Source organism: Monodelphis domestica, chromosome 1 (assembly GCF_027887165.1).
Source record: "Monodelphis domestica isolate mMonDom1 chromosome 1, mMonDom1.pri, whole genome shotgun sequence".
Lineage (NCBI taxonomy): Eukaryota > Metazoa > Chordata > Mammalia > Didelphimorphia > Didelphidae > Monodelphis > Monodelphis domestica.
This window is the reverse complement of record NC_077227.1, coordinates 2170697-2185696: the sequence shown is the minus strand read 5'-3', so window position 1 is coordinate 2185696 and position 15000 is coordinate 2170697. Positions and strand designations below refer to the sequence as shown.

Below are 15000 nucleotides of genomic sequence, written 5' to 3'. Positions count from 1 at the left end.
GCCAGGACGTCTCCTGGGAGAGAGGAGCCGGCTGCAGGCTGCCGGGCTGAAGGCTTGTCGGGCCCTGAAGGCGCGTGGAGGTGGCCTTCTTGGGCGCTTATCCCTCTCTGCCAAGAGTCCAGCCACTCTGCCGATGCGAGCACGTGCGTCCCTATGGACAGCCACCTCCGGCGACCAAGGGAATAAGCCTGGGTCGAGCAGGGGACTCGGCCGGGGCATGACCCTTCCTGCCCCGCTGGGCCTCGAGACTCCCCGGCCCCCATCGTGGCCCAACAGGCAGAACCAGGGGCGGGGGGCCACCAGGCAGGTTCCTGCCCCCCAGCCGCCTTTCTCCTTCAATCGCCAGCACCGCTGCCACTCAGTGTGGATCCCCGAGAAGTCCCGTGACTCGGGGTCTCCCTCACCCCCATCCCTGTCGGTCCATCTCTCCCGGAGCCCGTCCCGTTCCACCTTTCCTCAGCGGGCCATCTGGAGGCCGTCCCCGGTTAACAAGCCGCCTCTCCATCACAGATTTCCGTTCTTTAGATGTGTGCGCGCCGGCCGCCTTCAGGGCAGGAGCTCAAAGGCTCCGCGTCCTCCCAGCCCTGACCCAGAGCCGGTGAATAGGACAAACATCCGCCGAGCGGCGCCACTGAGCTGTGGGAAGCAGAACCTTCCCATGAAAGCCCGGCAATGGCGTGACTAGAGGACCCTCCCTGCCACCATCGAGGCAGCCACCAAAGAGCAAAGGGGAGCTTCGACTGCTGGAAACAGAACAGCTTCTGCCCGGACAGCACTGACGCCGACGAGGACGTGGCTGAGTGGGGAACAAATCTTTCCATCAACTTTCTCCAATGACAGTTTGGTGTCCAAGATGTGTAACGTATGTATGTATGGATGGAAGACTAAAAGCCTTTTCTCAATGAACCAAAGGACAAATGATACGGGGACTAGTTCTCAAAAGAAGTATTCACAACCGCAAGAAAAAATCGTCCAGATCATGAAGAATAAGAGACCTGCAAGTCAAAACCACTCTGAGCTTGGCACGTTGGCCAAAAGGTGGGGAAAATGGCAACAGTCCATGTTGGAGAGAGTGCGGAAAGACAGGCACACTAATACATGGTTGGTGGAGCTGAGACGTGGAAAGCAATTTAGAATTAGGCAAATGTCCAAACTTCTCAGCCCGACTCCATTCCTGGGCTGATACCCCAAAGAAGCCACCAATAAGAAAAGAAGTCTCGATATACCCCCAAACGTTCATAGCAGCACTTTTTGTAATGGAAACAAAACAAATGTCCCTCAGCTAGGAAATGCCTAAACCCGCTGCAGTCCGTGAAGGTAATGGAATATTACTGTAATATTACAAGAAGTGACAGATGCGATGACTACAGAAGTGCATGGGAAGAGCAACAGAAACTGATGTCATGAGACCTAAGCAGAGCCAAGAGAAGACCACAGCCATGTAAATGCAGAGCACAACCACCCCCCCATTCCTGGGCTGATACCCCAAAGAACCCAGTCGGGTTGAGAAGTTTGGACATTTGCCTAATTCTAAAGCCAGTCGAGACAGGGGGCATGTGTTCAGAGGCCAAGGCCTTGGGGCTCCTGGGCGTCCTCCCCTCCTCCGCCCAGACCAGCTGCCTTTCCTTTAGAGCCCGTGGAGACCGGAATCGGATTCCGCCTTCCCAGAGCACGTGGCGGGATGCCGGACCATGCCAGGGCCTCTTCCACGAAACCACAGTGGTTTGGTCCGGGGAAGCGAAAAGATCCGAGCGGTGCAAGAAGCCTCTCTCGGCGGCCTTCTGTGGGGCCTCCCAGAACCCCCGAAGCTCCTCTGATGGGTCTCTAGAGCGCACACAGAGTGGCAGGAGGCCACGGAGACGCCTCCAGGGCCCACGATGGGCTGAGAGCGCTACCCTGGGCCGGGAGAGTCCGCAAGCGTCTGCACCACTGCCCGGCCCGCACGGCGCCATGTTCAGGCCCAGCTGGGACCAGATGACTCTGGGCTCTCGGGCAGGTCCCGTAAATGGACGAGGGCGGCCCTGGGCTTGGCTTGTCTTCTCAGGACCCTGGGAAAGTCACTTGCCCTGAGGGCCTCCATTTCCTCATCTATTAAATGCCTGGAGAAGGAAATGGCCAAGGACTGCAGTGGATCCGCCAAGAAATGGTCACCAAGATCTGACAGGGAAACAACCCAACAGCACCCTACAGGCGTGTCGGTGCTTCAAAGTTTCCCAATGGCCTTCTATACATGAGGGAATGGAAGCCGAGATCTGGGTTCAAGTTCTGCCTCTAAAACACGGTATGACCTCGGGCAAGTCACCTGATGCTTGGGTGCCCTTGGTAACCTCCAAGTTATTGGTCAGCTCAAGGCAGAGAGTTTCCCTCCAGAAACAGACCGGCCGCCATTTTGGGAGGGACAGCGAGAGGCCAGAGGGCTAGAGGAGGGTGATCAGGTCAGTGAAGGGCTGGACTCCGGCCATTTGGGGATTAGGAGGGAAACCTGGAGGGCTCCAAAGCTGTGCTGGGCCAGGAAGGCCAGGGCCAGCTTCCATCAGCTTGGCCTGAGGAGCAGGGCTGGGAGGGAGCTTCATGCAGCCCACACCAAAGAAGCATGGTGGCTCCTTGGATCCTCTGGGTCTTCTGTGGGCCAGGAGGAGGTGAGCCACGGAGTCCAAGGTCCTGTCCATGGGTGACCACCGGGGGCTGGAGCTGCTGTCAGCCTGCGGGGAGTGAGCTCCCTGTCACTGGAGGCTCTGCAAGAGAGGTCTGCGGGACGGTTTGGCAGAGGGGCTGGGCTCAGGGAAAGCTGAACCCGTAGGGGTAGCCTCCAGCGCCCCCCACTTCCAGCCCTCAGATTCTGGGGTTCTCTTGCGGTCTTCTCTTCCCCCTCCCTCTTCTCTGTTCCCCGTCCCCTTTTCTCTCTACTCCTCCCCCTCCTTCTCTCCCTTCTCCACCCCTCTGCTCTTCCTCCTCCTCCTCCTCTTTCTCCACACCTCCTTTCCCCCTCCTTCTCTTCCCCGTCCCCTTCCTGCTCCACCCCTCACAGTGGCGCCTCCCCTTTCGCTCCGCCCACGAGGCTGCTAGAGCGGCAAGAGGGCAGGGACTCGGGGGAGGGAGGGGTCTAAGGCGGAGTTAGTGCCCGAGAGGCGGGAAGGTAGCGCAAAGCTCAGGCTAAGGGGGTGGGGCCGCGGGGGCGTAGGGAGAGGAGAGAGGAGCGTCCGAAACTGGTGTTGGGAGCGTGGCCTGGAGGAAGCGTGGCCACGGGCAGAGGGCGGGGAAGAGGAGGAGCCGAGGGCGTGGGCTCTCGCCAGCGTATAGGGAGAAGCCTCTGGAGGGTCCGTCGGGGGTGGGGCCTCTGAACAGCGTATAGGAGGAGAGGGGCGGGGCCTTTCAGCGGCGGCGAATGGAGCGGTCGGCCTGGAGGAGGTGCCGGGGGCGTGCCCCGAAGGGGGCGGGGTCTAGGGCGGAGGGCGGTGACGCCATCTATCCGGGCGCCGGCTCGGGGCGCCATTTTGCGGGGGGAGGCGGCACTCGCTCCCCGGCGGCGGGACAGGCGCGGGCGGAGCTGCAGGAGCCCAGCCAGGGCCCCGCCGCCGCCGCCGCCCAGCCCGGCCTGGCCCGGCCCCGGCTCCGGCCTCGGCCCCGACATCCCGGCCTGGCAGATATGGCAGGTGAGGCGCCGTGTCACCGGGTCCCCCGCGGCCCCGGCCCTAACCCCGCCCCCGGCCGTGACCCCCGCGTGACCCCGGTCCAGGCCGCCCCTTCCCCAGCCGTGCTTGGCCGGAGCGCACTGATCCGGCGTGTACTTGGTTGCAGGAGCCGGCGGCGGCGGCGGCGGCGGCGGCGGCGGCCCCACCGCGATGGGCGGCAGCGATGTGCAGTGGTGCTTCTCACAGGTGAAGGGCGCCATCGACGAGGACGTCGCCGAAGGTGAGAAAGCATGGAGGGCCGCCCGGGGGAGGGTGTAGCCTGGGTCCGAGGGCGAGCCCAGGCCCTGGGGGGACCCTTGAACAGCTCTCCCTTCCGAGAGCCGGGCTGCCGGGGCTGATCCCGGGGGGGGGGGGGGGGGGGGGGGGGGGGGTCCCTTCCTGCCCGACCTCCTCAAGGCAGCGCTCTCTTGTGCGCGCCGCTTCTCCCCGACTCCTTTCCCGGAAGTCAGGGTCCGAACTTGCTTCGGCAGTCCCAGAGTTGTCGGGTCCTGCCCTGGGGGCGGCGGATGAACTGACTGACTCGGTGCTTCTCGGGAAGGCCCCCCTGGCGGGTAGGGCTGAGCAGAGGACGTCACAGCCCGGGCTGGGTGGCCGAGGGTTGGGGATGCCCGGAAGGAGGAACCCGAGGGCGCTGAGGCTGCCCCGCTTAAGCTTTCAGGCGGACAGCGTGGGCTTTGTGGCTGCCAAGGGCTTGCTTGGGGACGAGAGGGGGAGCCCTCTGGAGTGCCGAGCTCGGTTTGGCCTGGACAGAGAGCCTCGGAAGGGGCCTGGCGCCCCCCCCCCCCCCTTCTCAGGCCGGCCTCCTGTTCTCCTCAGCCGGGTGTGCCCAGACCCTTCGCTGACCCCTGGGCGCCCTCCATCTGCACATGGGGCTGCCTTCCTGGCCCTCGGCTTAGCCGGGCTGCCCTCGAGGCCTGCTGCCTTCCTGCTTCCTCGGGATCAGGCCTCTGAGCCCCCCGGTCAGGGCGGGAGCCCCGAGGGACCCTGGCTCTGAGCTTCCCCTCGTCAGCCCCCACAGAGGGCGGATCTTCGTAGCTTTGCCTTCTGCCCAGTGGATCCTGCGTGCTGGTTCCAAGGCAGGGAGGCCGTCCCGAGGGTCCGTCCAGCTTCTCCGATGACCATCTCCGAGGAGCGGCCGTCCTCGGCAGGTTGAGGAAGTGGGCCTTGGTGGAACTAGCGGCGATGGAAGGCTCCCGCAGGGAGGGTTTCCCGATGGCGGCGTCATCGGGCCTCTCGGGCTCTAGGAGCGGTCCGTGCATCTCGCGGCACTCTGGAGCTCCTGGAAGAGCTCGGCGTCCGCACGTGAAGGATCTCGTCTTGGGCCCAGCGAGGCTCCCGCCAGCCTCCCGTTTGGGGGGCTTTCAGGAGAGCCGAGGCAGCGTGGGTGGGGGGCATCCTCCAGGTCACGTGGAGTTGCCTTTACGTGGATGGATGCGTTTGGTCGTCGTCAGGGGGTGGAAGTTGTCGTCGGGGAGGGCACAGCAGAGGCCCCCCCAATTCTCCGATTCTTCCCTCCCTCACTGGAGCTGGACAACTGAATCGGAAAGCAGCGGGCAGGAAGCCTCCGACAGCCGCCTGCGTGCCTAGCGAGTCGTGAGTCTGAACGGAGAAGAAAACCTGTGGGAGGGGGGCTCGGGGGCGCCTGAGGGCCCGAGGGGTGCCGGGCCCAGGCCGGCGGTGTTGTTCTGGGCAGTTTGGGGGCCTGCTTGGGCTCACCCACCCCACGGCGGGTCGGAGACAGGGCTTGGGCCTTCAGAGGCCGGGCCTGCTGCGCCCCTGCATCCCGGAAGTGCGGAAGAAGGCAGGCGGCGGGGTCCGGGGGAGGGCTGACCACCCAGGGCTCTAGACGTGGCCCTTTGGCTCGAGTCGGGACTTCCTTGTCCGGGCCTTCGGGCGCCTCCTGCTGTGGGGACTTTCCCTAGAAGAGGTGGGTACAGGCAGTTTCTCATGCTAAGAGGACACGGGTCCGAGCTCTGCCGTCTCCCTGACTCCGCTGGTGGCAGTTCCCTTTGGGATGGGCATCCTGACCGTGTGATGCTGAGGTTGCCGAGGTGGCGGCAGATCTGGACAAGGTCGCGTGTGGCCCCCCTCCCCCAGCTTCATTGGCCCGATTGCTCAGACGTGCCTTCTGAGGTTTGGGGGGGCGTCTCCTTTTCTCGGGCCGGGGGGCTGTCTTTTCTCCCTCCTCTGCTTTTGTCGTCCAAGCACTTGGCTCGCCCGAGGGTCTCCCTTTATGCTTTGCCCAGACTGACTGCCAGCATCACTTTCCCAGCGCATGTTCTCTGGGTCACATTTTGGTCGTTTTGGAGCATGCCAGACTTTGTCATTATGATTTTATCTCTTCTGGGGTTCTGTTGTCAGTCTTTGGAGCGCACGAACCTCCCCCATAGAAAGCAGGGAGCCGGACAGATAAGTGGGGCGTGTGACTGCTCCACGGCCTGGCAGGCCCTGGCTCGGCCTCCCTTTCCTCCAGCTTCGCCCAGGCCTGATGACCTGCCGCTTCTCCCGTCACTTTGCATCCGTTCGTGTACGGTGCACTCAGTGGTGCTGTGGCACGACGTGTTCCCCTTCTCCATCTCGATTCTTCGCCGCCAGCCCCGTTTGTGAGGTGCCTGACGTTGTCTTTTCCTTTGCTCTCTGGGATATGAACCTGGAAGCAATCTTGCTGGGTCAAAGGACGTGCCGTTTTATAGCCCTTTGAACGGCGTTCCAAATGGTTCTCTGCGTCGGACCTGCTCTCCCCTCCACCCACAAGTCATCGGCACCTGTTTCCCCTCATGCTCTCTAGCTGCCATTTCTGATAGGTGCAAGCGGGGACTGCAGAGTTGTTCTCATTTGCATTCTGCCCATCAGCCGTGACTTTAGAGTCTTTTTCCAGGTGACTCCAGAGAGCTTTGGTTTTTTCTGAAAACTGCCTGTGCGTACCCTTTGACCATTTACAAATTGGGTTGTCTCTTACGTTTGATTCAGTTCCTGAATGTTTGGGAAATGAAGACTTCCTGCTTTTGCTTTGTCTGAGATCCTGATCACCCCCCCTTCTTCACTTCAGCTGAAGACCAATCGGTTGTGTGACGGCCCTTGATTTTGACCTCTCCCTCCACGTGAAGAGCACGCCAACACAATCACCTCCTTTTAATGTTCGGGTTCTTCGGGGTTGTATGTCTCATTATGCCATACAGAATGTAAACACTCCCATCTTCTAGAATCCCTTAGGAGGATGCTTACAGGTTTACTTTTTCATGTTTCTCTTGAGTTTGTGTTTGAATGCCGCATTTTCCTTTCAGCTCTCGCGTTAATCAGGAATGCTTTATGTCCTCGATTTAATTGAATGTCCATTTCCCCCCTAAAGCCATTCACTTTCAGTTCCCTAATTCCTATCAGTTCTTCGGTAGACGATTCTTGGTTGCAATCCTAGGTCCTTTGCCCGCTGGAATACTATGTTGTAAGCCTTCCACTCCTTTAATGCAAAAGCTGCTAAATATCTTGCGTTATCTTGACTGTGGCTCCATGATAACCGAATTTTTCCTTTGTGGCTGCTTGCAGTATTTTCTCCTTTACTTGGGTGCTCTAGAACTTGGCTGTAATATTCATGAAAGTTTTTGTTTGGGGACCTCACATGGTAGAGTCTTTTGATTTCTATTGTATCTTCTGAGATATCAGGGCAGTTTTCTTTGATAATTTCTTGAAATATGACACAAATACTCTTTTTTGATTGTGGTTTTCAGGTAGTCCAAGAATTCTTAAATGATCTCTCCGCAATCTGTTTGCCAGGTCAGTTGTTTTTCTAATGAAATAGTTCACATTTTCGTCTGTTTTTGTTGTTGTTTTTACTTCATTTTCTTGTTTCTTGATGCCTCACAGTCATTAGCTTTCAGGTGCCTAATTCTAATTTTTAAGTTCGGTTTAAGTAATAGTGAGTACATACATTTTCAATTCAGTCCTTAAAACTTTACAATGATTCACATAGTCATTTTGTCTAATAGAATGTTATCATTAATCAAGAAATTAATTAGTATTTCATGTTCATCTTTTTAGATGCCTGCAGTTTGGGCCAGAGCAAATACATTTAATTACAGCAGAAGTCATTCCCCTTTAGTGATGACCAGTAGTTGTCTTGTGGCACATTCATAGTGTGTGAGCAAAATATAATACGAGCGTCATTGGTACAGACGTGTGAAGGCATGAATAATGGATGACTTCAGTTGTCCCAGTATCTGCTAGTGGTTGCTCTCATCCAGAAGGAGAACAACTAACAAATGGCCTATTTTGATGATGATTTCAGCTTCCAAAGGAACATGTTTGAGTGACTCCCTATCACCTCTGGGATCAGATATCAAATGCTCTGTTAGGCATAGATCCTACATCACCCAGCCCCTCCACAACAACCTCGGGCCAGGCCTGGGACACTCTTCCTCCTCCCTCTGGCTTCCTTTTAAGTCCCAATTCAAATCCCTCCTCCTCCAGGAAGCCTCCTCCAGCCACTCTTCTTTCCAGGACCTTCCTTTGTCCATTGGTTCCCATTTATCCTGTCTAGAGCTTATTTATCCTTCGCTGTTTGCATGTCATCATCCCCATTAGCCTGGGAGCTCCTTGAGGGAAGGGACCATCTTTGCCTCTTTTAGTATTCCCAGTGCTTAGCTAGGGGACCTGGCACACAGTAGGTGCTTAATAAATATTGATTAAGTTTTATAATTGTAAAAAATGGTCAACTTCAGAAGATGAGCCTAGAGATGAATGTTAGGAATCACAAAATGCTTCTGCTTCCTCCCTTCCTTTTTCAGTTATACTATGGGAGGGAAGAGAAAAAGAAGAGAGAATCAACTAGGGACGCTGATCTCTTACCTGGTATAAATAAAGCTAAAAGACCCTAAAACACTTCCTCGCTGTGTGACCCTGGGCAAGTCACTTGACCCCCATTGCCTAGCCTTTACCGTTCTTCTGCCTTGGAACCAACGCACAGCATTGATTCTAAGCTGGAAATCAGGGTTTAAAAGAAAAAGGGGGAATAAGTTCTTATTGTGCTTCTGCATTCTTGGCCAAGGATGTTCTCCAAAGAATGTTGCGATGAAACAGATTATGAATGAGGAGTCCAAGGTAGAAGCCAGGAGCACAGTATTCAGAGATAGAAGGACCGTCCAGGCCCAATCCAGCCCATACGACAAGCTCTTGACTCCTCCGCTGCAGGAAGAGCTGCCTCGAAGGCCCCCCCCACTGCCTCTTTGGGCTGCCTCGTCCACCTGAGATGGATCCCAGCATTTGACTGCCCTTCCTTCAGGAAGCTTCACCTTTGCACCATGTGCTGCCATGTGTTTCTCTTCCCTCTCGGTCTCGTCAGCACAGATCGGCTCTGGCTTAGAAGCCCTTCGGATGTTTGCTGTCAGCCCCCTGGCTTTGACTTCTCCGGCGTCCTCTCTGATTCCCATGTTGGATAAGCCTGCTTGCCGCCTTTCTTCTCCTGGTTCTGCCTGGCCGCAGTGCCAAGTCCTTCCTGCACTTGAGTCTAAGCCTCCACGGTGTTTTCTCCAAGGCCCTCGAGCTCTGCCTCTTCTTCGACCTGCCCTCCTCGTCTCACCCAGACCAGCGGACAGGCAGGCGCTCCTCTCCTGACGAGCAGCGAGCTTTGGCATGGGTCTTGGAGCTGGGCCGCTTGGCTCTCCCCCTAGGAAGCTGGGGGCTCGTCAGGGGTCTCGGGATCCCGTCGGCGAGTCCGGCCTGTCCTTAGCAAGCCCAAGCAGCGATTCACTGGAGCCGTGAAAGAATTTCCCGTGCCAGCCTTCACTTTCCAAGCATAGCAGCAGTGCACGTGCCCCTAGGACACACCGCACACGGCCCAGAAGGGACCAGTGCAGAGCGATGCCAGGCTTGAAAGTGCTTCGCCTTCGTCCTGGTCCCCGTCATTGTTGTTGTCTGGCCAAGTCAGGCTGCCCGAGGGAGCCCGTGGCACGGCCCCGTCCCTCTAGAGGATCCTGGGGGTCTGAGGCCCAGGACTGCGAGGATCCTGCTAGGCTGCAGAGAGCAGAACGAGGAGGAGCCTCGTTTTAGGCCAGGGATCAGAGAAAGCACCCCGACAATTAGCCCCTGGGGAGAGGAGCAGTTTCCCTCTGAGTCTCTTAGCAAAGCTTCCGCAGCCCTTTTAGGGCATGTCGTGTAAGGCGTTGATGGCCAGGGTGTGTGGACGGGCCTGGCAGTGGCTCGCCCAAATGCAACCAGGGTTCTTTGCTTTACGAATGTGGTCAGACTGAATCTTAAACTCGAGGAAGCAAGGCGTGCAGGATAGTCGGTGTTTCCACTGAGCAGCAATAAGGCCACCTGTTCCAAGAGGAATTGTGGTTAACTTGAGTCATGGAAGCACCCAGAAGTTGCTTCCGGTGTTACTGGGTGAGGCAGGCTGAACAGGGCGTGCCGTAGTGATTCCCAGGCTGTAACGCTGCCCACTCACCGCCATGTTCCGGGGCCAGAGCAGTCATCGCCGGAATTTCTGGTCCTACGGCTCGGCGCGAACTCTTCAATGGCTCGACATATTCCAAGGAGATTCCTCTGGTTCCCCTCTGCTTGGCGTTGGCTCCAGAGAGCACTCTCGGAGCCAGTCTTGATGCTTCCATTTCATATTGGTGGTTGTTCAGGCATTTCAGTCATGCCCAGCTCTTGGTGGGATTTTCTTGGCACAGATCCTGGAGCAATCTTCATTTCCTCCTCTGATCCATTTGATGGATGAGGAAACTAAGTCACACAACTCGGAAGTGACTCAGGCCAGATTTGAACTCATGTCCTCCTGATTGCAGGCCCTGTGCTCCATCTCCTGCTCCCACCCAGTGTCTTACTGCTCAGAAATTTGGCCTGGACAGTAGACTCTGTACAAGGCTAAAGGGAGGACCCTACAAGGCTCTTCTCGGAAGGAATAAAAGTGGTGGGGTTTTCCTGAGCTTTGGGCTCCTCCTGCCTTTCTTTGGTAGCAGGGACTGGGAGGCTGTTCCCTGCGTTGTCTGCCAAAATGCTTGTCACATGCTGAGCTGTAAGCAGAAGGGGGCTTGTGGGTCATCTGGTCCAGCGCGCAGGATTTTACAGAGAGCGAATGTGATCTCTGTCATACTCCTGCTAACAGTGATGAGACTGAAGCTTTTGTTTGGAATCTTCTGTCTTCAAATTAGTGCTAAACATCCATTCTGGGACAGAAGAGTGGTAAAGGCTAGGCAATGGGGTTAAGTGATTTGTCCAGGGTCACAGAGCTGGGAAGTGGCTGAGGCCAGATTGGAACCCAGGACCTCCCATTTCCAGGCCTGCTGTTCTATCCACTGAGCCACCCAACTGGCCCCAACAGGGGATTATGAGGAAGATAAATTAGGTATTAGAACACTTCTCTCCTCCAGCCTAGGCCTGAGCCTTAAGCGAGACTAGTCAGTCTTTAATCACTCACCACAAGATGGTCCCAAGCAAGCTCCAGTCCTTCACTGAAATCCTCAACTCCTGAACTGAGTTCAGAGACCCAGCTCCTCCAACTAACTCCAAACTCCAACCTCCACAGCAAACTCTCTGAACTGAGTTCAGAGAGCTCCTTTTAAAGAGAATTTTGTGTCACCTCCCCTAAATGTTCACATCTACCAATCACAGCAGACGTTTCCCCCAGGACTGTCCATCCTTAGTTCTCATCTTCTTTTGTTCTCACCTTCTCTGATTCAATTATATCTTCTGAGTATTTCACACCTCTTGCTAAGCTCACCCTTTGTAAGTTGCTTGACCTTTTAGTGATTAATTTAACCTTTGTAGGTACTTAGCACCCCTTTGTATTAGATCTAAAAATAGACCCAGCTTAAGGTTCCAGCTTTACTATAAGTAGGAGTCGGGGACTTTCCGTTGTTCAGTCAGGAGTTCACAACTTTGTCTTCCCCTAAGGCACTGTCTGAGTAGGGTGGAGTAATGTTAGAGTTCCCAATACATTCCTGATCAAGTACCTCCATTGTTTAAATGGGGAATAGCCTTAACCAAATGTTCTAAGGTAGAGTCTGAGCAGTTTTAAGATTCACAGACTCCACACAGAGTCATGAGATGTTAGCTCCTTCTTCTACCACAGCATTGCTGGAGTCAGCAGCCAAAAGACCATCCTCATCCTCTGTGAAAACCCCAAGGTGGGGACTGGACATTGCTGGCGTGGCCCAGGTCCAGGCTTTGAGGCCTTAACACTGCCCTGAGACACTGGAGAGGGTCCAAAGAGCCCACACTTTGAACCCCAAGATCCAGGGGGCCGAGGCTTCCACGAGACCACAAGAAATAGTAGAACGAGGGGAAAATGGAATAAAATGTAAGTCCTCTAATCTCAAGAAGAAGTGAGGTAGGAAGCAAGGCCAGGGGACAGAGACACCAAGAACGTGGGATCCCTGAGAACGTGGGCACGTATTTCAAGAAATCATCAACGGAAATTGCCCAGATCCCTTGGAAGTGGAGAGCAAAGCACAGGTGGAAAGGGTTCCCCCATCGCTTCCCCAAAGTCCAACTCCTAGGATGTCAGGATCCGAATCCAGAGCTGAAAAGGTGTGCCAGGAGAAGCAGCAGAAGCACCAGAGGACCCTGAGGAGGACTCAGCAGGCTAGAAGCTTTGATGAGGACCTGCAGCTGGAGTGCTGGAGATGGGCCTTTGGATGGAGTAGAGACGTCGGGGCAAGCTAGATCCGAACAGATCCCGAGAGCTGTGAGCTGACTCCGGAAAACCCACGTGGGTGCGTCTTGCCTCGTTTTGTTAAATGTTGTGGCCTGGTGAGAGCCCCACTGGGCTTGGGCGGCGCGTCTGACACTCCCAGAACTGAGAACTTTCGGGCACTTCTGGTGGCAAGAGGAGAGATGGCCGCCGTCGTGAACGACAAACGCACGCGTCTTGAGGAACCTGTTCGGCGATGTCACACTGACGTCTTAATAGGATGGGGAGGAGCCCTGACACCTTCCGAGAGAGCCGAAGAAGTTCAGAAAGAAAGCCAGAGGGGGCAGCTGGGTGGCTCTGTGGATAGAGCCAGGCCCAGAGATGGGAGGTCCTGGGTTCCAGTGTGGCCTCAGACCCTTCCCAGCTGTGTGACCCTGGGCAAGTCCCTTCAGCCCCATTGCATAGTCCTCACTCTTCTTCCCCCATATGCAGTATTGATTCTAAGGTGGAAGGGAAGGCGAAAAGGAAGCCAGAGAGAGGCCTCTGGGTGCTTGATTCTGGGCTGGGGCGGGGGCGGGCGAGGAGCAAGGAAAGAGTGGCGCGCGCCGGTCCTCGTCCTTGAGAGGGCTGAGACGAGCACGCCAGGTGGGTCTGATCAGGGGACGGAGGAGGCGGCCCAGAGGCTCCCCTGGCCGTGGGCTGCGTCTACAGCTTCGGCCTCCAGGAGCAGCGCCTGGCTGGGTCGCCTCCCTCGGAAGGACGCGTCCTCCTCACCGAGCCTGCCTGGTTGGTGTAGAAACAGCGTGAGGTGTAGGGGAAGCTGTGCCCAGCTCCATGCTGTGCCCAGAGTGGAGGCTGCCGCTGAGCTGTAGGGGAAGCTGTGCCCAGCGCGGAGGCTGCCGCTGAGCTGTAGGGGAAGCTGTGCCCAGCGCCGTGCCAGGCCCAGAGCGAAGGCTGCTGCTGAGCTGTAGGAGAAGCTGTGCCCAGCGCCGTGCCCAGAGCAGAGGCTGCCGCTGAGCTGTAGGGGAAGCTGTGCCCAGCGCTGTGCCGGGCCCAGAGTGGAGGCTGCTGCTGAGCTGTAGGGGAAGCTGTGCCCAGCGCGGAGGCTGCCGCTGAGCTGTAGGGGAAGCTGTGCCCAGTGCGGAGGCTGCCACTGAGCTGTAGGGGAAGCTGTGCCCAGTGCCGTGCCAGGCCCAGAGCAGAGGCTGCCGCTGAGCTGTAGGGGAAGCTGTGCCCAGTGCCGTGCCAGGCCCAGAGCAGAGGCTGCCGCTGAGCTGTAGGGGAAGCTGTGCCCAGCGCGGAGGCTGCCGCTGAGCTGTAGGGGAAGCTGTGCCCAGCACTGTGCCGGGCCCAGAGCGGAGGCTGCCGCTGAGCTGTAGGGGAAGCTGTGCCCAGCACTGTGCCGGGCCCAGAGCGGAGGCTGCCACTGAGCTGTAGGGGAAGCTGTACCCAGCGCCGTGCCGGGCCCAGAGCGGAGGCGCACGGGGCGCTGCTGCTGCTGTGCTCCCAGGAGCCGCCTCGGCCTCGGGCCTTCCTTCCCCCGGCTGTGTGTCCTCAGACAGGAGTGCCCGGCGTTGGCCCTGGTTTCTAGGCTCTCCCTTCCGAAGGCGTGCTCGGTGCCCCTCCTCTGGGCGCCAGCCCTTCCCCTGCAGCCTCGCCGATGGCCTGAGGGGTTCTGTGCTGACGGCCTCCTCCCCGGTCAGAGCCGAGGCCTCCAGGGAGCGTCTTCCAGCCGCTTTCTGACAGCTGTCGGGGGTCGCCGTGGAAGGGCTCGGCCCCCCTCCTTGGGGCCTTTTCTCCGCTGAGGCGGGGGGCACCTGGCCGGAGGAGCCTTGGCTGCCTCGGGTGGACCTCAGCCCTGGCCATCGATTGGGGGGAGAAGCTGCGGGCTCTGGGGGCTCCGGCAGAGCGGCGGCTTTTCCCTTGGGGATTGTGCCCGCACCTTCTCCCCTGAAAAGGAGAGGGACCCTGCGGGGAGGGTGCGGGTGCTGCCTCCGCCCACCGTCACCCCGTGTGCCCAGGCTCTGATGGAGACGGCCCAGCGCCTCCGCTGCCATCTTGGCTGGCCCTGCTCCGGAAGACCCCGGAAGGCACATCCTCGGCCCCATCCGGTGGTTCCGCTTCAAAAGCTGGGGCTGTTTGGTTGCAGAAGCAGCGTGAAAGGAGCAGCCTCAGCCCCGCTTCGGGCCTGACCCTCAGGAAACCGGGGGCCTCCGGGAGTCCTTTTCCACGTATCTTCTCTTGCTCTGGCCTTGCCCGGAGGGAGCCGGGCGCCTGGAGCCCCTGGGCTCATCTCCTCCCCCGCCTGCCGGCTCGGGCACGCCCACTGTGGATCTCTGTGCCGCGCTCGTGCCTCGTGGAGGGCAGCGTCCGAGGACGGGACACATCCCAGGCCCTCTCGGTGTGCCCATGCTCCGGCGCGTGTCCCTCTGGGAGAGGACCCGGTCAGGAAGTCTGGTCCACGGGCCTTCCTGCTGGAGGCAGGCTGTCTGGGGGGAGGCTTCTCACCCTTGCACCGCCCCAACGCGCCTCCGTCTTCAGGAGGGCACGAACAGCCTGGGACACCCTGGCGGTGCCAGGCATGGGGCGGGCCGGGGAAACTGAGGCCAGCAGGTTCTGCTGTGGCCTCTGGCCAGTGAGTGAACTTGGCCTCTGTCTGCTACAGGCCTCGGCGCTGGA

General features: G+C 58.1%; 1 protein-coding gene across 7 annotated transcripts in view; it reads left to right on the top strand.

Annotated features, from left to right (window-relative positions):
• Nucleotides 1-3465: 3465 nt before the first annotated feature.
• Nucleotides 3466-15000, top strand: part of PPP2R2D (protein phosphatase 2 regulatory subunit Bdelta) — a 27551-nt gene continuing 16016 nt past the window's right edge. Inside the window, exons 1-2 of one of the 7 annotated variants that reach the window (XM_056794923.1) lie at nt 3466-3653; nt 3799-3912. In XM_056794923.1, coding sequence (XP_056650901.1) covers nt 3647-3653; nt 3799-3912 — 121 coding nt within the window. In that variant the 5' untranslated portion in view covers nt 3466-3646. Of the gene's footprint in view, nt 3654-3798; nt 3913-6192; nt 6849-7415; nt 7464-14296 lie in introns of those variants that run through there. The other 6 variants (XM_056794904.1, XM_056794929.1, XM_056794911.1 and 3 more) reach the window with 6 other exon arrangements.